The sequence below is a fragment of the Carassius gibelio genome, chromosome B22, assembly GCF_023724105.1.
Source record: "Carassius gibelio isolate Cgi1373 ecotype wild population from Czech Republic chromosome B22, carGib1.2-hapl.c, whole genome shotgun sequence".
Classification (NCBI taxonomy): Eukaryota; Metazoa; Chordata; class Actinopteri; order Cypriniformes; family Cyprinidae; genus Carassius; species Carassius gibelio.
In genome coordinates, this window is record NC_068417.1 from 35,026,915 (window position 1) to 35,053,308 (window position 26,394).

At 40.5% G+C, this 26,394-nt stretch overlaps 1 protein-coding gene across 3 annotated transcripts in view; it reads left to right on the forward strand.

The window, feature by feature from the left end:
* The first annotated feature begins 6,056 nt into the window (after positions 1 to 6,056).
* Positions 6,057 to 26,394, forward strand: part of LOC127987352 (NACHT, LRR and PYD domains-containing protein 3) — a 30,242-nt gene continuing 9,904 nt past the window's right edge. For all 3 annotated transcript variants that reach the window (XM_052589645.1, XM_052589646.1, XM_052589647.1), the window contains exons 1-7: positions 6,057 to 6,172; positions 6,252 to 6,362; positions 8,541 to 8,648; positions 8,774 to 8,834; positions 9,506 to 9,698; positions 9,872 to 11,633; positions 15,160 to 15,333. In XM_052589645.1, the coding sequence (XP_052445605.1) occupies positions 6,114 to 6,172; positions 6,252 to 6,362; positions 8,541 to 8,648; positions 8,774 to 8,834; positions 9,506 to 9,698; positions 9,872 to 11,633; positions 15,160 to 15,333 (2,468 nt within the window). In that variant the 5' untranslated portion in view covers positions 6,057 to 6,113. The remainder of the gene's footprint in view (positions 6,173 to 6,251; positions 6,363 to 8,540; positions 8,649 to 8,773; positions 8,835 to 9,505; positions 9,699 to 9,871; positions 11,634 to 15,159; positions 15,334 to 26,394) is intronic.

Below are 26,394 nucleotides of genomic sequence, written 5' to 3' on the forward strand. Positions count from 1 at the left end.
CAGGCTGTAAATATGTTTTTTTTCTGTTGTAAATTTGGGCATTTTAACATGTGGAGTCTATGGGACTGACTCCCTTTTGTTTCCAGCCTCAAGCAGCCAGGGGATGAATTGCAGTTTTAGTCACTTCCTTGTTGGCTTCACAAGAGAGAGCGGGAGGTTGCCGCTCGGACGTAACATACAGCCAAGTATGGTTGAGGGTTCGGTGCCTTGCCCAATCGCAACTCAGTAATGGTATTGGTGCTCAAGACTCAAACCCACAACCTTAGGGTTAGGAGTCAAACTCTATTACCATTAGGTTACAACTTCCCCCGCCCCTGATTCTAAATCACTGCCTTGTAGCCCTGCCCACTGATTTAAACATGTAGCTTAGCATTAACGAGAGAGACAGACAAGCAGGTCTACACAGAAACCAAACGATAAAGATGCACTGAAAACAGCAAGATGCTGTGTAGTGCCAAGCAGTGGAAAAAACACAGTCTTTGCATTGCCTTCTTTCTGATCCCAACATTACAAAAGAATGCATGGACTAAACAAGACAGAAAATCACCTATTACTTTTATATTATGATTTTTGATGTAAAAATATTGATAACATTATAAGTGGACCTCAGAGATCAGTACAAAATAAAAATAAAAAACAGAGGCAGTTCATGACCCATTTAAGGTCTGTTGCTAGCATTTTAGAGTATGTTGTGAGCTGACCTGGGACAAATGTTAAATGGACAGTACGAGAAAATCTCTTCCCAGCCGCCTTCAGTCTGCGAATGGCTTCAATGTACCTGCAGAGAAGCAAAACTTCAATTCTCCAGCAAACTCCATATCTAATATTGATATAATGTTTGTTTGCACCCAACCAAACCATAAATATCGGACTATAATTCTCCAAAAGATTTCAAGCTGTTCTTACTTAATCTCAAAACGTGCATGATTTAGACCACTATTTATAAAAGTATCAACTTTAACTGCAACTGTAACTATAGTAGTACCTCAATATTACTACAACACTGGCTTGTCAGGTCAAAGTTTTTAAATGGGTCATATGATGCTGCTAAACATTAACATTATTTTATTTATTCGGTGTAATGCAATGTGTGTTTACATGGTTTAAGGAAAAAAAAAAACATTATTATCCACATACTGTACATTACTGTTTCTCCTGTATGCCCCACCTTTCTGGAATGCATCGATTTTAAAAGAGCTCATCATCCTGAAAAGCGAGGTGTGCTCTGATTGGACAGCTATCCAGTGCTTTGTGATTGGCAGAACACCTCATGCATGTGACATCAATGCCATGCCCCTTACCATATTTGGGAAAACACAGAATCTCCAAGACACGGCAGCGGCAGCAACAATACTACAGTGAGAATAAAAGTTATGCCACCTTTCTTAGCGTAAACATTTGGCTGGTGTTATGCAAATCTCTAGAGTTGGGTCCGAGTCCACCTTTGTCGAGTACAAGTCCAAGTCAGAGTCCGAGTCCAAAAGGGGCCGAGTTGGACTCAAGTCCAAGTTCTTAAAGGCCGAGTCCGAGTCGAGTCCGCCCGAGTCCAGAAAGTAAATAAATTAAAAAAAGATTATAAATTGGTATTGTACATTTTTACATTCTATTAATATTTTAACCTTTCAACCCATTAAACCAATGGCAATATAAAAATGTAATAAAAAAATACCACTGTTACATCTAGTCATTGCCATTGAACATTTTTATTTTATGTCAACAGAACTAGTTTCCTATCATTATGAATTTCTTGTTATCTTGGAGAACTTGCATCATAAAGTAGCACTGCTTGTTTGGCCAACTCTAGTCTTGTAAATCCTGCAATGCTGAGCTGTGCAGCATCTGTTGGTTGCTGCTGCTGTCTTTGGTACTCGGTTGCATCGGTTTTCGGATCACCAGTACACTGACCGAAAACCGTTTCTTTCAGACACGTCTGATTTGAGAACCGATGAACCGATGTCATCAGTAAACTGAACCGAAGACTGTTTTTTTCGGAGGCATCCGATTCGAGAACCGAGCAGCTGATGATACTGTGCATGCGTGATTCAGCGTGAAGCCGACTGACTCACTGCGCGTCTGAACCGAACTGATTCTTTTGGTGATTGATTCTGAACTGATTCTGTGCTAATGTTGAGTGCGGGTAATCCGAGAGCTTGAATGAAGGGCAATCTGACGAAACGTAAATTCATTTAATAACAAATACATCGCAATGGATTATGTATAGTAAGTGGATCATGGTTTCTGCGCTGATGACACCTAAATTACTTTATATCTTCAAGACTTAAATCCTCGTATGCACATTATTGCAGTTACTGTATTTGGGTGTGTTGTTGCAAAAATTAATTGTAAACTTTTCATGATTATGAGGTTTTTTAACTGACTGAAATTATGATTAGTGACTTTATATATTTGAATGTTTGATCGACATCGCCAATGCCAGCCATTACGTTGAGCGTAAAAGAACCAGTGATCCGTTTGTTTTCAACCGGTTTATTGAATCAAACCTTCCGAAAGAACTGGTTCACGGAAAAGAATCGAACTTCCCGTCACTAATTAGTGATGGGAAGTTCGATTCTTTTCCGCGAACCGTTTCTTTCGGACGGTTCCATTCAATAAACCGGTTGAAAAAAACGGTTCAGCGGTTCTTTTACGCTCAACGTAATGATGTCATTGGCGATGACGTAATGGCATCACGTCTATCACACATTAAAATATATAAAGTCAGTAATCATAACTTTAGTCAGTTAAAAACCTCATAATCATGAAACGTTTACATTTGAATTTTGCAACAACACCCAAATACAGTAACAGCAATAATGTGCATATGAGGATTTAAGTCTTGAAGATATAAAGTAAATAAATTAGGTGTCATCAGCGCAGAAACCATGATCCACTTACTAAACATAATCCATTTCGATGTATTTGTTATTAAATGAACTTACGTTTTGCCAGATTGACCCTTCATCCAAGCACTCGAAATACCCGCACTCATAACATTAGTACAGAATCAGAATCAATCACCAAAAGAATCACCTCGGTTCAGACATGCTGTGAGTCAGTTGGCTTCACGCTGAATCACGCATGCGCAGTATCATCAGTTCATCGGTTCTCAATTCGGACGCGTCCGACAGAAACGATTCTCGGTTGAGTGTACTGGTGTTCCGAAAACTGAAGCAACCGGTTCTTGACTCGAGAACGAGAATCAGCTCATCGGTTCTCAAATCGGACGCGTCCGACAGAACAATTCTCGGTTGAGTGTACTGGTGATCCGAAAACCGAAGCAACCGGTTCTTGACTCGAGAACGAGAACTGCTCCAGCAGTGGCTGTGTTCGTTCATTATCTGTCTCGGCTTGGTGTTCATCTTCAGTTCGGTCTTCACAGCAGTTCAGTCAGTGTACTGTTTGAGTAAATTAATTTCTCCGGGATATTGGTTTATTCTGACTCAGAGGGAGTGTCAGTCACGTTAAAAAAGTTAAAAGCTTAAGTAATTTGTGGATTAATGCTTATTGGAGACGTGAACCGTTTCAAACAATTCAGTTCGATTCGGTGAACTGGTTCAACCGGTTCACTAAGAAGAACCGGTTAAATTGAACGATTCGTTCACGAATCGGCCATCACTATCACTAATCCACATTGATATCCAGTGAGTGATGCGTGTGTTTCGTCTGCAAGCATGAGATGATATTGCTACTGCTGCCTGCCGGTGTGGTTCAGTAAAATGACATAAGGGGAGACATTCATTAATTTATCATCTCAATATTATGCTGGTTTTATTGTTACACACGCGGACTCGACTGTATTCGGAATATTTTCAGAGTCCAAAATGTTCAAGTCCTTGTCAAGTCCGAGTACAAATTCACCCAAGTGCGTGACAAGTCCGAGTTCATTCAAAATTGGACTCGAGTCCAAGTTCGAGTACCCCAGCTCTACAAATCTCCCCATACAGTGATGTAGACATGTGGAGGTGTTTTAGGAGGGCATGGACAAGTCTTAACTTTTATAAAGAATATCTCTTTAGGTTTGAGACTTCAATCTTTGCAACTTTAGGGATCTTATCCATGCACAAACATCTTGTAACACTCCAAAGAGAAAGGAAAACTTTAGTTTGTGGCTGGTTTTAAACTCACTGTATCGTGACACATTTCATGTCCACGTTTCATGAGATCCTCTGACATAGATGTTGCCATGCTCATCTTTGACAGCAGTAGTCGGGCTCTGGGTGGACAGTCTTCAGGCACAGGTATTCTCTGAACAGGGTCACTGAAGGGTCTTCTGTCCCGGGGCTGTCCTGGACCCCTCTGCCTCCGTTTGGACCATCTTTATCAGGCAACATACCGGTCCACTGTCCTGGGACAAGACCATTTATTACTAACCAAAACACTCTCTCATACACGCATATGTGTGACTTTTAAATGTTCCAATCATATTTTACCCTAAAATAGCCTGTGTCCGCAGGTGACTGTATGGACGGCTCTGGAGTTGTTACACTTGGGGTTTTCTTCGTGTGTGCGTCTTCACACATTGGATTATTTTTGGATTCACGGTTGTACCAAATAAACTGTTTAACCTATCCTCTGTGTTTGAGTCCTCTCTCTTAACGCCTGACAAAAACGTGACAGCTTATGATACATTTCTATTTTTAGAATTCATAAACATTGCAACATATTTCTATTTCAAATAAATGATGTTCAATTGAACTTTATATTCAAAGAATCCTGAAAAAAAAAAATGCATTTTTTTTTAAATAGATATGTTTTATATTTATAAACAGTCACCCCCCATTTTTGGCATGGAGACAGAAATTACATACCCCCCAAAAATTATTTCTGCTAATTATTCTTTCTGACTAGATACATGATCAACATTTGTCCACAAAGCTGACACTTCGAAGTTTACTGTTCAGGAATCGGAATCATTTTCCTGACATAAATTACTAAATAACTGTCATTGCAACAATGCTTTATCGAAACATTGGTTAAATATCAAAGCTAGAGTATTTAGACTTTTAATTAATGCACGGTTTTTCCCGATCAAGTAAGAGAGTGATTTTCAACGTGCTATGAAAGTGAAACAATGATAAACTGGGGCCATTGGCGATGCTTGCAAGCAAATGGGTTAATAGCAGTTATGTGCTATTCGCTTCCAAGTGGTTTCTAAAGATATTTACTTGCCTGTTTTTCGTGAAACTTATGTCTGTATCATCTCAGTGAGGTTTAAACGTGCGCGGTAAGGCAAATGTAATGTCTTGGACATTTCAATGTGGATGAAGACTCTGGAAATAAGACCTTGGCTTCGTGGTTAATAGCGTTTTCGCCTGAAAACGTATTGTTTTATGACATGCGGCCTGTGCTGCTAGAGGAATCGGCCTCAACAGCGCCTTGACTGGAAAAGCAGAGGTGAAAGGCTGAGCCGCGGCGGGAAGTGAGAGAGGCTTGCTGCGGTAAGAACTGGGGTGCCGCCCAGGCTGGTTGAATGCCTGCTGCTGCTGCAATCCAAAAGTGTGTACACAAATTTAGGACACAGCTTACCTTTATATAAACAGCACTCAGAGTGCAGACTGTGAGGGAAATACATTAATGGGTTATATAACTTTAAATAATAAAGAATGAAATTCAGTATTAAGGGGAAAAAACCCTTTATTGCTGGTTTTGGACACTTAAACTCCTCTTTGTCAAGTGACTCATGAAAATGAAACTATTACAGCGTGGTTTGTTTTGTTGTATGAGGAACTAAACTACATTAAGAGAGCAAAACACAGTGAGTATCACGATTTAACAATCATCTTTGATAGCCAAAATCAATCCTGACTGGTTTAAAGTGAAGTACAACAATAGGCAGTATAAGATATTTTAAAAATTGTTTAAATGACATTAGGAGAAAAAAACTGAAGAGTCTGTAAATCGTCAGATTTTTAAAAAAAAAACTGAAGTCTGTAAATTGTCAGATTACACTTTTACTTTCATTTTAACACTGTGCTTGTCTGAATTTATGTTGTTTGTAAATAATTTGATTATGTGTAAATGTCAAGAATAGACTTATCAAGACTAATATTGATTAATCGCTGATTCAAACAGACTCTGTGGATCAACATTTGGATCTGCTTTTAGATGAAACCATGGCCTCCAGAATAAATTTCTCTGAAGAACATGACACACAGATAAAGACAGTCAAGAGGTGAGAGAACCTGAAATGTTTCATATTTTTAATAGTCAGAAACAATGAATGCACACTACAATAGCATTTTTATTTATAGCCTGATTCAGCGTTTTGAATCAGATTTACCTGAACACATGTCTGTGAGGAAAAACCCAGGGATGGCTTTTTCAGATCTGTGCAGAGAGGAAGGCTCTTCTGTTGAGTCCAGGTGAGATATTATGAGTCTCATATTTACTGTAGCCGTGGTGTGTTATGGATATTGTCACCAGCTGTCTCTGTTGCTGCTGGATGTTTCTGTGTCTTTATCTATATGTGTGTATTGGTCCATTTTATTCAATAATATGTGACCCTGGTGCACAAAACCAGTCTTAAGTCACTGGGGTATATTTGTAGCAAGTCCAAAATACATTTTATGGGTCAAAAGTATATCATAAAAGTATTTTCTGTAGTAAACATATAAAAACTTAATTTTTGATTAAGAATATGCATTGCTAAGAACTTCATTTGGACGATTTAATTGTTTTTCATTTGTATTTTTTTTTGCACCTTCAGATTCCAGATTTTCAAATAGTTAGCCAAATACAGGGAGTGCAGAATTATTAGGCAAGTTGTATTTTTGAGGAACAATTTTATTATTGAACAACAACCATGTTCTCAATGATTCCAAAAACTAATACCAAAGCTGAATATTTCTGGAAGTAGTTTTTAGTTTGTTTTTAGTTGTAGCTATTTTAGAAGGGTATCTGTGTGTGCAGGTGACTATTACTGTGCATAATTATTAGGCAACTTAACAAAAAACAAATATATACCCATTTCAATTATTTATTTTCAGCAGTGAAACCAATATAACATCTCAACATTCACAAATATACATTTCTGACATTCAAAAACAAAACAAAAACAAATCAGTGACCAATATAGCCACCTTTCTTTGCAAGGACACTCAAAAGCCTGCCATCCATGGATTCTGTCAGTGTTTTGATCTGTTCACCATCAACATTGCGTGCAGCAGCAACCACAGCCTCCCAGACACTGTTCAGAGAGGTGTACTGTTTTCCCTCCTTGTAAATCTCACATTTCATGATGGACCACAGGTTCTCTATGGGGTTCAGATCAGGTGAACAAGGAGGCCAAGTCATTAGTTTTTCTTCTTTTAGACCCTTTCTTGCCAGCCACGCTGTGGAGTACTTGGACGCGTGTGATGGAGCACTGTCCTGCATGAAAATCATGTTTTTTGAAGGATGCAGACTTCTTCCTGTACCACTGCTTGAAGAAGGTGTCTTCCAGAAACTGGCAGTAGGACTGGGAGTTGAGCTTGACTCCATCCTCAACCCGAAAAGGCCCCACAAGCTCATCTTTGATGATAGCAGCCCAAACCAGTACTCCACCTCCACCTTGCTGACGTCTGAGTCGGACTGGAGCTCTCTGCCCTTTACCGATCCAGCCACGGGCCCATCAAGACTCACTCTCATTTCATCAGTCCATAAAACCTTAGAAAAATCAGTCTTGAGATATTTCTTTGCCCAGTCTTGACGTTTCAGCATGTGTGTCTTGTTCAGTGGTGGTCGTTTTTCAGCCTTTCTTACCTTGGCCATGTCTCTGAGTATTGCACACCTTGTGCTTTTGGGCACTCCAGTGATGTTGCAGCTCTGAAATATGGCAAAACTGGTGGCAAGTGGCATCTTGGCAGCTGTACGCTTGACTTTTCTCAGTTCACGGGCAGTTATTTTGCGCCTTGGTTTTTCCACACGCTTCTTGCGACCCTGTTGGCTATTTTGAATGAAACGCTTGATTGTTCGATGATCACGCTTCAGAAGCTTGGCAATTTTAAGAGTGCTGCATCCCTCTGCAAGATATCTCACTATTTTTGACTTTTACGGAGCCTGTCAAGTCCTTCTTTTGGCCCATTTTGCCAAAGGAAAGGAAGTTACCTAATAATTATGCACACCTGATATAGGGTGTTGATGTCATTAAACCACACCCCTTCTCATTACTAAGATGCACATCACCTAATATGCTTAATTGGTAGTAGGCTTTCGAGCCTATACAGCTTGGAGTAAGACAACATGCACAAAGAGGATGATGTGGTCAAAATACTCATTTGCCTAATAATTCTGCACACAGTGTATTGTCCTATCCTAACACGTTTCGAAAAATGTACCCTTATCATTGGTTTTGTGGTCCAGGGCCACATATAAAAATGGAAAGTACATGGGGCAGATTCATTTTATTTATAGAAAATAATGCTTTAATCTTTTAACTCTCAAGTAACAACAGACTCTTCAAGTGAAAGATAAATATTAAAGGGAGATTGAAACAGTGAAGCTGTTTCTGCCAGAGCAGAGTGATATTTTCAGAAACAGTTTGTATTTCTGTTATATTTCAGTCTGTGTCAGAATGAATCTCCTGAACCCAGCTGTGTGTCCATGAAGAGTGACCGGTCAATGGGTCGTCCAGTTAAGTTCAGTTTGGGAGACACATCTGCTGATCTGAGGTGTGTTTTTGTTTGTTTTTGTTTACAGTATAAGAAATATATATATGATATCAATTCATTTACTGGTGTATATTAAATACATTAATAAATATTGACAAAAATATTCAATATTTGTTTAACTACAGTCAAAAACATAAAGGACCGGAATCATATACAGCAAAGAAGAACTTAGACTCCATTTTTAAGGTTGGTTTTGTGTGTTTGTGTTTGTTTTAGTGTGTGTGTGTGTGTGTGTGTGTGTGCGTAACCCTCTGGGTAAAAGTATAAAAAAATATATATTTCTGTAATCCTTTCTGTAATAGTCATATTTACTTTCGTACACACACATATAAGTTGTAGGCCCCTATAAAGCAGATCAATGTCCACTAAAGTAGAGAAGATGAAGAATGAAGAAGATGGGGGGGGGGGGGGGGGGGGGGTTAGAGCACAGTCTTGTCGGGGGGTGATGAGGGTATGTGATGAGTGGGGCGGGGCCTAGAGCCGTGGGAACGGAGCGAGGCCGGTGGAGTGATTTGGAAATGACCGACACCTGCTCTACTCACTGGTCTCGAGTCCCACGGAGGAGATTGAAAGGATACAAAAGAGAAGCGACAACAGTGAAGGACGAGAGAGGATTTTATTTTGTGTTTGGTCTTTGTTTGTGCGTGGCAGTCAACCACGAGGGGCTGTTTTGTGTTTATTTTGTCAGGAAAGTCTTGATTTGATTGTCCGCTGGTTCCCACATCCTTCTTCCGATGACTATGGAGGTTTTATATTGTTACAGTATTCATTCTTTAACTCTTGTGTAATGATCCTTTGATTAACCTTCTCTGTGACTGAATGCAGGTCTATTGTTTGAATATTTACTATGATTTCAGGAGCTTGAGCACAAAATCATCTCTGAGTTAAAGAGCTTTAAGAGACTACTGAGTCCAGATTACCCAGAATGCTCTGAAAGAGACTGTTATGATGATGAGGGTCATAACAGAGTCAGAGAGGGGCTTCTGAAGATCACACTGCTCCTCCTGAGGAAGATGAACCAGACAGACCTCGCTGACACACTACAGACCAGTAAGAGCTCTGGATCAGCAGATTATAGCCTGTGTTTTTATTATCAACCTTCTGTCTTTAGTCACTAATGTTCCTGAATGTCACCACACAATCTAATATCTAACAAATAAAACCTAAAAATACATTTCTAACATATTGCTCTGCCAATAAAAACAATTATTTCCTTTGCTCAGAACTGATGCCTGAGCATCAACAAAAACTCAGATCCAGACTACAGGATAAATATCAGAGACTCAGTGAAGGACTGTCCAGTCATGGAGACTCAACACGTCTGAATGAGATCTACACAGAGCTCTACATCACAGAGGGAGGCAGTGGAGAGGTCAATAATGAACATGAGGTGAGACAGATTGAGACAGTGTCCAGGAGACCAGAGACACAGGAGACACCAATCAACTGCAGTGACATATTTAGACCCTCACCTGGACAAGACAAACCCATCAGAACTGTGCTGACTAAAGGAGTCGCTGGAATTGGAAAAACAGTCTCTGTCCAGAAGTTCATTCTGGACTGGACTGAAGGAAAAGCCAATCAGGACGTTCATTTCATATTTCCACTTCCTTTCAGGGAGCTGAACTTGATACAGAAACAACTCAGTCTTGTAGATCTTCTAAACCACCTTCACACAGAAACCAAAGAATTAAAGTCAGCAGATTATGAGGACTACAAAGTCATGTTCATATTTGATGGTCTGGATGAGTGTCGACTGCGTCTAGATTTCCAAAACAGTCGGAGCCTGTCTGATGTGACAGAATCAGCTTCAGTGGATGTGCTGCTGACCAACCTCATAAAGGGGAACCTACTTCCTTCTGTTCTCCTCTGGATCACCTCTCGACCAGCAGCAGCCAATCAGATCCCTCCTGAGTGTGTCCACCAGGTCACAGAGGTAAGAGGATTCAACAACCCTCAGAAGGAGGAATATTTCAGGAAGAGAATAAATGATCCGAGTCTGGCTGATAGAATTGTCACACACATCCGATCATCAAGAAGTCTGTTCATCATGTGTCACATCCCAGTCTTCTGCTGGATTTCAGCCGCTGTTCTGGAGAGGATGATGGGTAAAGCAGAGAGTGCAGAGATCCCCAAGACTCTCACACAGATGTTCACACACTTCCTGATCTTTCAGACCAAACTGAAGTCACAGAAGTATGATGGGAAATATGAAATCAATCCTGATCAGGCTAGAAAGACTATTCTGTCTCTAGGAAAACTGGCTTATGAACAGCTGGAAAAAGGGAACCTGATCTTCTACGAGGAGGACCTGAAAGAGAGCGGCATTGATGTCAGAGAAGTGTCCGTGTACTCAGGAGTTTGTACCCAGATCTTCAGAGAGGAGTCTGGACTGCAGCTGGGGAAGGTGTTCAGCTTTGTTCATCTGAGTATTCAGGAGTTTCTTGCTGCTTTATTCAAGCTGCTGTCCTTTTCTGAACAAAACACAGGACCGAAGAATGTGTTCAGGTCACCAGTCAGCAGTTTACTGAAGAGAGAAGTGGACAAGGCCTTACAGAGTGAGAACGGACACTGGGATCTCTTCCTCCGGTTCCTTCTAGGTCTCTCACTAGAGTCTAATCAGCCTCTCTTACAAGGCCTCCTGAGAAAGACAGTAAGCAGCTCTGATATCAATCAGGAAACAGCTGAATACATCAAACAGAAGATCAGGAAGAATTGCTCTCCAGAGAAATCCATCAATCTGTTCCACTGTCTGAATGAACTGAATGATCGTTCACTAGAGCAGGAAATACAAACATACCTGAGTGGAACAGGTTACAATCGTCTCTTTGGAGTTTCTCTGTCTGCTGCTCAGTGGTCGGCTCTGGTGTTTGTGCTGTTGAACTCAGAAGAAGACCTGGATGAGTTTAATCTGACTAAATATGTTCAATCAGAAGAATGTCTTCTGAGGCTGCTGCCAGTGATCAAAGCATCTAGAAAGATTGAGTGAGTATTTTACACTGTTTCTGTATATTTTAAGGTCTTTCTTACTTTAAACACTCAGCTAACATTACAGATCACTCTACTAATGATCTGATTAGTTAAATCAAGTGTGTTTGATTAAAGAGACTCATCCAAACTGTGCAAAGTTAAGGTGCCTTCAGGAACCGGGTTTTGACTATGATTTTACAAATATTGGATTGGGATCATCATCAATCACTTAAAAGTTGCATTCAGGTTTTTCATAAGTATAATAATAATTTTTTATTCAGTTAAATTATTAGACAAAATGTTTCTTAGTAAAACTGAGGAAAAAGTTAAATATCTTCAGTCAATGCCACTCGAGCAACAACTGATGCATGTACTCATGTGACTACTATTTTTTTTTCTCCAGAAAAGAAAATTGTAAATATATTAACAAGGATAAGGTTAGCTTGTATAATTTCATGACACTTTGTATGTACATCAGATATACATGTGCAGAAACCTTCAGTAACTTTAAACATGTTTAATTTGACAACATTCAGTACTTTCTTAAAGTAGCAATCTATTGTCAACAAATCATCTGATGAAAAAAAATCACCTATACAACACTGACAGTTTACACAACTTTCCACAAATATGGACTCATTTTGGCATCAAGTGAGACTCCAGTTGAGCATTAATTGTAAACTTGCAACCTTTATTAACAAGTGTGTGTACAACACGAGTTGATCTTTTGGTTGACCAATCAGCAGAAAGATGTTTTTCATGTCCGCCTACATTTGGAGATCAAATATTAACCATTTTCTATCCTGAAAAATAAAATGGAAAAATTAAGCAATATATATTGTGACGAGTCAGCTGCCTCCTCCCTGATTGTCACCGGCACCCCGTCCTAAATCGCCGCCCTTCACCAGGCTCCCGACTGCAGTGGGTGTGTGAGAGGAGGGGCGCTGGACGAGTCAGGGCTGGCAGCGTGTTATGGGGCACACCTGATGGAAATGAAGCCTCATCACCGCCGCTGTTGAAAAGCCCAACGCGCCTCTCCTCAGGAGACCGGTCTCTTCCCCGTGCATGCACACTGGTGTCCTCGTGGGTCCAGGAAGGGTGCGTTGAAGGACTCCCGCACCACCAGAGACGTGAGCTGCCGGACCCGTGATCTGGATGAGAACCACACCGGTTTATACGGCCAACGGGCCAGGAAGCCGGGCCAGGAAGCCGGGCCGTCCATCCCCTGCCAGCGTCGTGGCCAACGAGAGTGATGTGGCTGCTAGAGAAAGCTGCCGCCCCTCGCGCCCTGGACCAAAGCGGGGAGCGCATGCGGCCGCTGAACTCCACCCCTTACCTGGGCCCTTCCTCCATTAACACTGCCCAACCTACACAAACCCCGCAGCACGACGAGGACACCAGATTACATGTTTATTTTGGACACTCTTCCCCTTTGGCCACCTTTATCCCCTGTTTTATTTGGTTTTCTGTTAATAAAAGCCTCTCCGATGCCTGACGCCACGCCCACTGTGTCTGTCTTGTGCTCCTCCCGTCACTATATATATATATATATATATATATATATATATATATATATACACTGTGTGCAGAATTATTAGGCAAATGAGTATTTTGACCACATCATCCTCTTTATGCATGTTGTCTTACTCCAAGCTGTATAGGCTCGAAAGCCTACTACCAATTAAGCATATTAGGTGATGTGCATCTCAGTAATGAGAAGGGGTGTGGTTTAATGACATCAACACCCTATATCAGGTGTGCATAATTATTAGGCAACTTCCTTTCCTTTGTGCAAAATGGGTCAAAAGAAGGACTTGACAGGCTCCGAAAAGTCAAAAATAGTGAGATATCTTGCAGAGGGATGCAGCACTCTTAAAATTGCCAAGCTTCTGAAGCGTGATCATCGAACAATCAAGCGTTTCATTCAAAATAGCCAACAGGGTCACAAGAAGCGTGTGGAAAAACCAAGGCGCAAAATAACTGCCCGTGAACTGAGAAAAGTCAAGCGTACAGCTGCCAAGATGCCACTTGCCACCAGTTTTGCCATATTTCAGAGCTGCAACATCACTGGAGTGCCCAAAAGCACAAGGTGTGCAATACTCAGAGACATGGCCAAGGTAAGAAAGGCTGAAAACCGACCACCACTGAACAAGACACACATGCTGAAACGTCAAGACTGGGCAAAGAAATATCTCAAGACTGATTTTTCTAAGGTTTTATGGACTGATGAAATGAGAGTGAGTCTTGATGGGCCCGTGGCTGGATCGGTAAAGGGCAGAGAGCTCCAGTCCGACTCAGACGCCAGCAAGGTGGAGGTGGAGTACTGGTTTGGGCTGCTATCATCAAAGATGAGCTTTTGGGGCCTTTTCGGGTTGAGGATGGAGTCAAGCTCAACTCCCAGTCCTACTGCCAGTTTCTGGAAGACACCTTCTTCAAGCAGTGGTACAGGAAGAAGTCTGCATCCTTCAAAAAAACATGATTTTCATGCAGGACAATGCTCCATCACACGCGTCCAAGTACTCCACAGCGTGGCTGGCAAGAAAGGGTCTAAAAGAAGAAAAACTAATGACTTGGCCTCCTTGTTCACCTGATCTGAACCCCATAGAGAACCTGTGGTCCATCATGAAATGTGAGATTTACAAGGAGGGAAAACAGTACACCTCTCTGAACAGTGTCTGGGAGGCTGTGGTTGCTGCTGCACGCAATGTTGATGGTGAACAGATCAAAACAATGACAGAATCCATGGATGGCAGGCTTTAAGTGTCCTTGCAAAGAAAGGTGGCTATATTCGTCACTGATTTGTTTTTGTTTTGTTTTTGAATGTCAGAAATGTATATTTGTGAATGTTGAGATGTTATATTGGTTTCACTGCTGAAAATAAATAATTGAAATGGGTATATATTTGTTTTTTGTTAAGTTGCCTAATAATTATGCACAGTAATAGTCACCTGCACACACAGATACCCTTCTAAAATAGCTACAACTAAAAACAAACTAAAAACTACTTCCAGAAATATTCAGCTTTGATATTAATGAGTTTTTGGAATCATTGAGAACATGGTTGTTGTTCAATAATAAAATGATTCCTCAAAAATACAACTTGCCTAATAATTCTGCACTCCCTGTATATATATATATATATATATATATATATGAAAAAGGTGCTGCTTTCAAATTTTTCTGCTTTCAGTATTAAATCAGGAAAACAAATGATCGCAATTTAGTTGGTTTGTACAGCTCCACTATAAGCATACTGAATACAAATGCAATACTAAATATTCTTTAATAGTTAAGGTTAAGACTCCAGTAGTTTGGAAATATTCATGGGATTATTTGGGTCCTGTTTGTTGAGCCAAACGTGAAGTTATTTCAGTTTGAGTCTGAAGTCTTTTAAAATGGGACTTGACTGAGTCACTCTCTGTGTCTGGTTTAATAATTAATATCTATAATATGTATTACATCTGTGTGTTTCAGCAATTACATTGGACACACGAGTCAAGCTCCAATAACTTATTTTTAATCTTCTGTATATTCTCTACAGTCTCTCCTGCTGTCATATTACACAGAAAGGCTGTGCTGCTCTGATTTCAACTCTGAGATCAAACCCCTCATACCTGACAGAACTGAATCTGAGTGATAATACACCAGGAGACTCAGGAGTGAAGCTGCTTTCTGCTCTACTGGAGGATCCACACTGTAAACTGAAGAAACTACAGTGAGTCTCATCAAATCTCAGTTACTATAATGTTTGGAGTAAAAAGTAAAAACTCTAATGTATTTTCTTTAGAAGAGGTTTTGTTTGCTGCCGTCTCACCCTCAGTTCAGACCATTTAGCCCAGTCTCAGGCATCTTTTTGGACAAATTTGGACAAATTTGGGCAACCCAAATATAAACACACATACACACACACAAACTTGATTACAAAAAAGTTGTGAAACTGTACAAATTGTGAGTAAAAAAGGAATGGAATAATTTACAAGTCTCATAAACATATATTTTATTCACAATTGAATATAGGTAACATATTGATTGTTGAAAGTGAGACATTTTTAAATTTCAATGCAAATATTGTCTCATTCTGGATTTCACGAGAGCTACACATTCCAAAAAAGTTGGGACAGGTAGCAATAAGAGGGCGGAAAAGTTAAATGTAGATACACAGAACAGCTGGAGGACAAATTTGCAACTTATTAGGTCAATTGGCAACATGATTAGGTATATATAAAAAGAGCCTCTCAGAGTGGCAGTGTCTCTCAGAAGTCAAGATGGGCAGAGGATCACCAATTCCCCCAATGCTGCGGTGAAAAGAGGTGGAGCAATATCAGAAAGGAGTTTCTCAGAGTTTGAAGTAATCATCATCTACAGCGCATAATATCATCCAAAGACTCAGAAAATCTGGAACAATCTCTGTGCATAAGGATCAAGGCTGGAAAATCATACTGGATGCCCGTGATCTTCTGTCCCTTAGATGCACTGCATCACATACAGGAATGCTACTGTAATGGAAATCACAACAGTGGCTCAGGAATACTTCCAGAAAACATTGTCACTGAACACAATCCACTGTGCCATTCGCCGTTGCCGGCTAAATCTCTATAGGTCAAAAAAGAAGCCACATCTAAACATGATCCAGAAGTGCAGGCATTTTCTCTGGGCCAAGGTTCATTTGGGATGCCATATCATCCTGACTAAAGAGGACAAGGACAACCCGAGTTGTTATCAGTGTTAAGTTCAGAAGCCTGCATCTCTGATGGTATGGGGTTGCATGAGTGTGTGTGGCATGGGCAGCTTACACATCTGGAAAGGAACCAGATCTTTCACCCATAGAAAACATTTGGTACATCATAAAGAGGAAGATGCGACAAAGACCTAAGACAGTTGAGCAACTAGAAGCCTGTATTAGACCAGAATGGGACAACATTCTTATTCCTAAACTTGAGCAACTTGTCTCCTCAGTCCCCAAACTTTTGCAGACTGTTATAAAAAGGAGATGGGATCTTTTTTAATAGTTTTCTTAATCTGAGTGGTAAGAGACTTGGCTACTTTTCCTTAATTTGCCAACTGAGCACACATACACACTCTCTCTCTCTCTCTCTCACACACACACACACACACACACACACACAAATGACTCAATTCAAAAAAGTTAAGTGGTTGATAAAAAAAAAAAACAAATAGACAAAAAAAACTAAATTTGTCCTTTGTGCACAATAATAGTCACCCATAGGAGATGAATGGGAAATGCACACAAACATACAAACCCATGTACAAACCATTGAATGAGCAAATAGCACAGTGCGGTTTGGATTTTTAATTTTGTCAAATAAAAACAGTCACTCACACAAAGAATTGAAAGAGCCAATGACTGAGCTTTTTTGTGCCACTCTCTCTCTCAGGATTGTGGGTAGTGGGAGGAGTTTGGAACTTTGGAGCAAACTTTTGAGAGTTTGTTTCACTTTATACATATATTTACGTATATTTTCTATTCATACTCATTATTCTAATTCTATTCTTTAAAAAAAATCTACCTTCCTAATCTTTTAGTATTCTATTTTATTTTTTTCTTTATTATATATTTATAAAAAATAAAAAAACTCTAATACTAGCTTGTTCTATTCTTTTTCTATTATATCTATTTTCTTTTTATTTATTATATTATTTAAATGCCCTTGCTACAGGTACTGCATTTAAGCTAACCGAGACTTGTTATAGCTCTTATATATCATTGCTCTTTTGTTGTTTTTGATTGTTTCCACTGTCCTCATTTGTATGTCTCTATCTGCTAAATGACTAAATGTAAAATACTATGCATTTAGCCCTATTTTTTGTGTGTTTTCATATAGTTTATCAACATCATACATTTTTATAGTGTTTGGATTAACTAGCCGAGTAGACAGATATGAATGTTTCCTCATAACCATTCTGAAAATAAGTAAATATTGGTCTAGCTAACAAGCTTGCTGGTGATAATTTGAGGTAATTTTTAGATATAAAGTATTTTTATTCAATCACTGAGATATTAAACCACAGGCAAGGCTTGAGAAGAAACAAAAATCATTATGAACATATTATTATATTTTCCTTTAAATGTTCTTCCTAACTTTGGGGCTTTTTCTCATGTCATATAAAACTGTGATGTTCTGCAAAACAACAAACTTTAAAACACTTTTTTTCTTCCTGGTGAAGATCAGATGGTTACTCAAGTACTTGATTTGTGTACTTCTTCCACCGCTGAAAGATAGTGTTGTGATCTATCGTTCAGGCAGCAGTAGTGAAGAAAAAAAAACTTGAGAAACAGTTTGTTTCATAATTTTAATATTAAAAATTGGAGTATTAAATATATTATAAATTACCAGTCAAAAGTTGTAAGATGTGTAATGTTTTTTTTTAAAAGAAGTCTCTTCTGCATTTATTTGATCCAAAGTACAGCAAAAACAGTAATATTTTTAAATATTTTTACAAATTAAAATAACTGCTTTTTACTTTAAAGTATTTTAAAATGTAATTCATTCCTCTGATGCAAAGTAGAATTTTCAGTATCATTACTCCAGTATTCAGTGTCACATGATCCTTCAGAAATCATTCTCATATGCTGATTTGCTGTTAAAAAAACATTTATTATTATTATTTTTGTTGTTGTTGTTGTTATGTTGAAACCAAGTGACTAGATTTTTTTCAGGTTTATTTGATAGAAAGTTCAAAAGAACAATCTTTTGTTATAAATGTCTTTATTGTCATTTTTTATTAACTTAAAGGATTCTTGCTAAATAAAGTTAACTAAAGAGTTTTAAATGATGATAATGATAATAGTAATAATAATAAAAAATTGTTATTAACCAGTATTTATAATACTCAAATACAAATTACAAATTAACATTACTGTCACGGATACGAACCCCGTGAGTCCCTCCAGTGGCCAGCAGAGGGCACCATCACCCGAATACTGACACTTACATGCATCCAAGCACTCACGTACACTGATACTGACTACATTACCCATAAGCCCCGTACCTTGGACTGATCTCCGGCCAGGTGTTCCCTATCAGAGACTGCCATATAAGCCAGACCTTTGCATCACCTCATTGCGAGGTCTTGTTACTGCCACGGCTAACATTTCTGAGCATTTTACCCTGTCTTGTTTTCCCAGTTGCCAACCTTTGTTGTTTATCGATCTGTGAACCTTTGCTGCCTACCTTTGAACCCTGATTGTTATACGGACTGTGATACTTGCTTGTGACCCCGACCCACTGCTTGATATTGACTACGATTGTGATATTCCTGTGACACTGTGTTTGCTGATCCTGACCCTTCGCCTGTACGACTACGCGTGTTCAAATAAAAGCTTGCAAATGGATCCTAAGTCGAGTGATTCATCGTTACAATTACACAACATTTGTGAACTAAATACATTTTCACAATAATAAATGACTGAAATACTTAAAAGAAAATTCAACCTTTTCAGCGACAGCTACACTGCCACCAAAATCACAAAGATTTAAGATCTGATCAGAATCAAATAAATCTGGTAATTTTCCTATAACCCATCACTTAAAGCTCCAATATGTAGGAATTTTGTAATAAAATTTCCGAAAATAACTTGCACATTGTGATATATTTCCTCCAGTTGTGTACTTACAATATCTCAAAAGTCTCCAAAGATTTTTTATTTCAGAGAAATTCCGATTTTAAATAACTGTCCGTCCCGGAAAAGAAATGTTGCTTCTCAGTGACGCAATGTCCGCTCTATGTTTTGTTTCCCGTGTAGACCATGTGACGTTCCACCACACTGGAATATCACATGGTCAAATGCGGAAGTGGTGGTTATGTTATAGCCGCGCATATGGTTTGGTTGTCATTGTTATGGATCACGATTACTCTTTGGCGAGTATTGAAGTGCCAGTAAAACGTAAGCGTCCATATTCGGATACACGCAGACTGTGTGACAAACGGAGGAATAAAACCAGGAAGCGGTGGTCCAGACGGTGGTGGAGAGAAGGTGAGTAATCCGGATGCAGACGGCGTGAGGCAGCAGGAGAGAGTGGCACAGGAACTGCGGGGAATAGAGCCGAAGGTAAGTGTCCGTGGCTGAGTGAACGTGCGAAGAGTGGATGAGGTTCTGGGGAAACACAGACACCCAAATGCAAAACAACACTGAAGCCAGACGGGGGGTAAACACATCGAACATGGAACCACGATCTCACAAACACAAGACGTGAGATAAGCCATTATATAGTGGATGAGTAATGAGTGGCAGCTGTTGCCGATACAATTTACGGAGACGCCCAAAACTAATCAGTGCAGACGCGGAACACACAGAATTCACCACAAAGTGTAAACATCCCGAGATCACGGTTTACCAACCGTGACATCCACTGGATCCAAATTGGGCTTTTTTTAAAATAAAAGAGCAGTGCTTAGTCTAGTAGAACTCACACTGGTATTAGACACTCTGGACATGCCGTGTTCAACTCTAGCAGTGCTCTTAAAGAGTTTATTTATTCACCAAGTGGACACAAGTTTACTTCAAGAGTGAACAATGAGGCAAAGATAAGTTTGAAGTTCAGTATTTAAAAAAACGGCACAAACAGAGAGAGCGATCTATATTATAGCTCTATACAATTCATTATGTACATTATCAATGATTCAGGGTGAATAAAATTTAATTTAATGTTAAACTATGTGAATGCCGCTCTGAGGCGCAGCAGGATTTTCTGTCTGAAGACCGCTCTGTTCAGCGTACAGCGTCACATGTCTGAACAAACAGCACATGCTGTCAGTCATTTCAGCCACTAGAGGTCAGTCTTGCACTGTATAATGAAAACAGAGCCAGCAACGGACTTAACCCGGGAAACTATCAGCAGCTCCAGCAAAGGACGAAATGTGGAAAACTATCGGCATGGATTTTTGCCGATAACCGATTGTTCCAGCAATCAACTATCGGTCGACCTCTAGTGGTGACGTGTTGAAGCCATGCTACAGGCGGCTCTTGACGACATTGACTGGGACATGTTTCGGGCAAGTTCATCTGATGTCAGTAAGTTCATGGATGTAGCATTAAGCTTTGTAAACACGCTAGCCTAGCAAGCAACTGAAACAGTAACAATAAGGACCTTCTCAAATCAGAAACCATGGGAGGACAGAATCCGTGCAACAGTAAAAAATCACAGTTCTGCATACAATGCCGGTCTTTTTGTCAGGAAATATGAGCGAGTACAAAACATCATGCTATGCTCTTCCGACGTGCAGTAAGGGCCACCAAACACTGGTAGGGTGGAATGACTCCCGATGCATGTGGCAGGGTCCTGCATTGATCAGCCCACTGGTTTGTTTACATCCATTTTTAATGAGTCTCTTGCTACCTCTTTTGTTCCCACCTCCTTTAAAAAAATGTTATCATCCCTGTGACTAAGAACAATAACCCTCTTGTCTGAATGACTATCATCCAGTTGCCCTCATATCAATATTCATGAAGGTCTTTTAGGGACTGGTTAAAAACCACATCTGCTCCTCCATCCCGGATACTTTGAACCCTCTTCAGTTTGCTTATCGCCCCAACAGATCCACTGATGATGCCATCTCTCACATCCTGCAATCTTCGCTCATGCATATTGACCTCAATAACAGGAACTATGTAAGGCTGTTATTCATCGACTATAGCTCAGCTTTCAATACTATAGTCCCCATAAAGCTAGCTTCTAACTCACAGACCTCGGCCTGAATTCTTCACTCTGCAACTGGATTCAAGACTCCCTCAATGGCAGGCCTCAAGTGGTGAAAGTAGGCCAGTTCATCTCCAGGTCCATCACCCTGAACATAGGAGCTCCACAGGGCTGTGTCCTGAGTCCCCTGCTCTACTCTCTCTACACACATGACTGCATGTCTTCTCACAGTTCCACATCTATAATCAAATTTGCTGATGATACTCTGGTTCTGGGCATCATTCACAACAATAATGAGACTGAATACTTGGATGAGGTAGACAAACTAACATCATGGTGCCAGGACAACAGTCTGTCTCTGGAAGTAAGTAAAACTAAAGAGATGACTGTGGACTTCAGGAAGAGACAGCAGCAACCCTACACTACTCCTTTAATGATCAGCGGGACCCCTGTGGAGAGGTTGAGTAGCTTGTGTGTATGTTACCAGGAAGTACCTTGGTGTAAACATCTCAGAGGACCTGACTTGGACTACCCACATTCAAACACAGGTTAATAAAACCAGGCAAAGACTGTACCATATGCGAACGCTGAGCAAATTAAGGGTCAGCCACATTTAAAAAGTTAACAGCTTAAGTCATTTGCGGATTAATGCGCATTGGAGACGCAAACAGTTTAAAACGATTCAGTTCGATTTGGTGAACAGGTTCAAAAAGACCTGGTTACTTCGAACGATTCGTTCGTGAACCGGATATCCAGACTGCTTTGTTTTGAACTCTCTCTCACAACAGACACGGAAGAGAAGACAATGCTGAATAAAGATGTAGTTTTTGCTATTTTTGGACCAAAATGTATTTAAGATGCTTCAAAAAATTCTAACTGACCCTCTGATATCACATGGACTAATTTGATGATGTTTTTTCTTACCTTTCTGGACATGGACGGTATACTGTACACACAGCTTCAATGGATGGACTGAGAGCTCCCGGACTAAATCTAAAATATTTTAAACAGTGTTCCAAAGATAAACAGAGGTCTTACAGGTTTGGAACAACACAAGGGTAAGGTTTTAATGACATCATTTTGCTATCTGGGTGAACTAACCTTTTAAGGTCCCTTAAAAAATAGTCCAAGTCTTAAAGTATCTGCATCTCACATCTGTAAACATGACAAAAGTAGTCACTTTCTCTAAAGCCAGTCACTTGCTCCGCAGTCTTGTGTTATTTCTTCTACAGGAATAATGTCCATCACTGCCAAAGGATTTTAATCTTTAAACTCAATTCTCAAATCAGAACTTTTAATTGCCCCTGATAATTTCTTTAAAATGTATATGACCGTGGAATGCACTCTTATGAAAAACAACCATGATATTACAATAATATAACCATAAAACATATTAAATTATGTTATCATTTTAAAATATTATGTTTTTAAAAATAGTTAAATGTAAAATAATGGTACATCTGTGGTAACTGTGAATTGACTAAAATACCACAGTAAATCTACTGTAACCTACCTTTATATTGGGTTTTGTTTAGTCTCGTAGGCGGCGTTGATACCGTGCACCTCCACATCTTTCCCTGGTTTCCTCTGCCCCTTCCCAGAGAGCAGGCTGTGTCAGTGTGTGTAGAGGCGTAGTTCCATGGCAAGACTATCGGGGTCAGTGATGCGGAGTTTGATCCAAAATGAATGGGTGCCTGCGGTCACCCGCGGTTACCCGCGGTTACGAATCATCCAAAAATATTTTTCATGATATTTGGGTCACGGTTGGTCGGTCGTTTGAAATAAAGATGCCAATTAAACCTTTGTAATTTATATAGTACTAGTCACAATTTTAAAACACATAGGCATACAGTTTATTGGCTGAATAACTGGCACGAAAAGAGTTACCACCTGTCCCACTGTACGTTGTACTGTACAGTAATTTTACCCTTTGTCCTGCCTCATGCAAATTGAGCATCGGTCCTGCCTAATAAATACACGGGTATGTCCATAGGCATACTGTTAACTTATGTCCAATAGTTCAGAGGAGAGCAATAAAAGCGTTAGTCGTTGGGCTGAGTCGTACGTCAATCAAACTGTTGACTGATGCACGAACGCCTCCTCAACATTTTCAACAATCTCAAATTGGAGAGCAAGCACGCTTTTCGGTCAGGTTAAGCAGCCATGGCCAGTGTGGCCACAAAAAAAGAGTAGATGCACTTTTAATAGCGAATGGACCATAAAATATTCTTGGTTAAGGCCTTAGATGGTGAAGCAGAGAGAGCTTTTTGCATTTTATGCATGTGATCACAGAAAAAAAAGAACATCATCAAGAAACATGCAATTCAGTGCAATCTGGCTGCAGGCTGACAAAGTTTGGGCAGCAGAAGTGACAAGCATTTATCATGCCATACATCACACACATTCTTATCCCTCTACTGACTGCAGTAACAAGTTATCCCCAGCAATTTTTCCAGATTCTGAAATAGCTAAGAAAAAAGCTGTAGAAACTTTGGGTGATATTTTGGGTCAGGTAATGTCTTAATCTTTTAGTCGGTGGGTTTAAAAAGAAATATACGCAATATATGCCACGGTTCATGGGTCAGTGCATTTATCTTGCATCTCTGTCTGATTGTGTGCGTCTGTTAACTAGCAGCAGCTGCGTTAATGAGCACCAGCTGCAACTCATTTGATCTGCCTTTAAGTTTGGCTGGCATCCTATTCGTGTTTGTTGGTTCGTACGAACCAACCAGAATGGATCCAGCAAGCTCGGCAGAATTACGAGACTTTTTAACCAGTTGTAACTCTCGCATGGAATGCCAAGAGGACCAGATGATGGCTACGGGTGTTGCTGTCCAAGCCCTGGTCACTCAGGTTTCAGAACTAACCACTCAGTTTCAGCGCTTCAAGTTAGAGACCGTTTCTTCTCAGCAACCACCTGCGTCCAATCCACCAACTGCCGTGGATCAAAGCACCCATTCTCCTGAGCCTCGTCTACCACCACCAGCCTTTTATTTCCAGGGAGCCCCAGTTGTGTCGCTCATGTTTGTCTAAATGCTCCCTCTATTTTTCTCTTCAACCATCGTTTCCCACCGAGGAGTCTAAGATAGCGTTCATTATAACTCTGCTCACAGGACGAGCGGCTAGCTGGGGAACCACCATGTGAGAACAGATACTTCCGAGCTGCGCCTCCTTCCAAGCGTTTTTCAGAGGAGCTGAAGAAGGTATTTGATCGTGCTGCTTATGGCAGAGAGGCAGCTAGACTTCTCGCGGAGCTGCAACAAGGGGATCACACCGTAGACGATTATTCTATCGAATTTCATACTTTAGCCACGGAGTGCGGCTGGAATTCTGAGGCACAGTTGGACCTGTTTCTACACTGACTTTCGGACACCATCACGGATGAGATTTATTCCTCGGATTTACCCGCGGGGTGATTAAACTCATTGAGCTGGCTATTCATGTGGATGCCAGAGTAAGGAGGCGTGTCCAGCAGAAGACACTATGGAGAATCCCTGACGTCAGTCATCATAGCAACCTGTCATCAGTAACTGAGGAGAGTTAGTTCTCTTTCCCTGATCCCGAAACCCATGCAGATGGGCAGGTCTTGCCTTTCACAGCAGGAGAAGCAGAGATGCAGAGAGAAAGGTTTATGCTTGTACTGTGGAGCCGCCAGTCACTTTGTTCTGCAATGTCCAGTAAAAGCCGGTGTCTGTCAGTAGGTAAGAGATTACTGATGGATGAAGCAACTTTTAATAAATCCTCTCTTTCTGTCACTTCGCTACCGGTAAGGCTGACACTTCATTAATGTGGCTAAAAGACTTAAGATACCCATGGTGGAACTTTCTCAGTCCATCTTAATGGTCAGCCGTTACCCTCCGTCACACATTCCACAGTCTCCCTAAAACTCATCATCTCTGGACAACACTGAGAACATTGACTTTCTCCTCACTGACACTCCTGCTGCCCCTGTGGTTTTGGGGCATCCCTGGCTGGTGCTCCATAATCCCCACATAAACTGGGGAAAAAAATACTGTCTTGTCCTGGAGCGAATATTGTCGTATCTGTTGTCTGCATGTTCTCCTGTGTCTTGTTCTGTGTTTCAGGATGATCACACTGACCTGTCTAATGTGCCACGTGAGTACCTCGTCCTGAAGAGAGTGTTCAGTAAGTCTCGGGCTGCTTCTCTTCCTCCTCATCATCCCTATGACTGTGCTATAGAGTTATTGTCAGGTACATCCCTGCTTAAAGGTAAATTATATTCGCTTTCCAATCCGGAGAGGGAGGTCATGGAGAAATATATTTCTGATTCTCTTGCAGCCAAGATCATCCACCCTTCTTCCTCTCCAGCTGGTGCAGGATTTTTTTTTTGTGAAAAAGAAAGATGGCTCTCTTCGTCCCTGTATTGACTATCGAGGGTTGAATGACATCACAGTGAAGAATACTTATGCTTTGCCGTTGATGTCGGTGGCTTTCAAGCGTCTGCAGGGGGCATAATTTTTCACGAAATTGGATCTCCGTAATGCTTATCATTTGTTTCATATAAGAGAGAGGGGATGAATGGAAGACCAGGCACTTTGAATATCTTGTTCTTCCTTTTGGCATTTGTAACGCCCCCGTGGTATTCCAAGCACTCATCAACGATGTGTTGAGAGATATGGTAGATCAGTTCATTTATGTCTACCTGGATGACATACTGATATTTTCTCATTCTCTCTAGGAACATGTTCAACACGTCAAGCGAGTGCTTCAGAGGCTTTTAGAGAATGGGCTTTTTGTCAAGGCGGAGAAATGCGTTTTCCATGCACAGTCTGTTCCTTTTTTGGGATACATCGTCTCTGCCAAGGGGGTGGGCATGGATTCCGACAAGATCCAGGCTGTGGTAAATTGGCCAACTCCAGAGTCTCGTAGGCCCTGCAGAGGTTACTGGGATCTGCCAATTTCTACCAGCGGTTTATTCGCAATTTCAGCCTTAAGACTGCTTTCAGGTGTTCTAGTGCAGTGGAAGCTGCATTTTCCAAACTCAATCGCTGTTTCATTTCAGCTCCCATCCTTATTGCCCCTGATCCTTCCCGGCAGTTCGTGGTGGAGGTTGACTTGTTAGAGCTGGGGGTTGGTGCGGTTCTATCCCAGCGTTC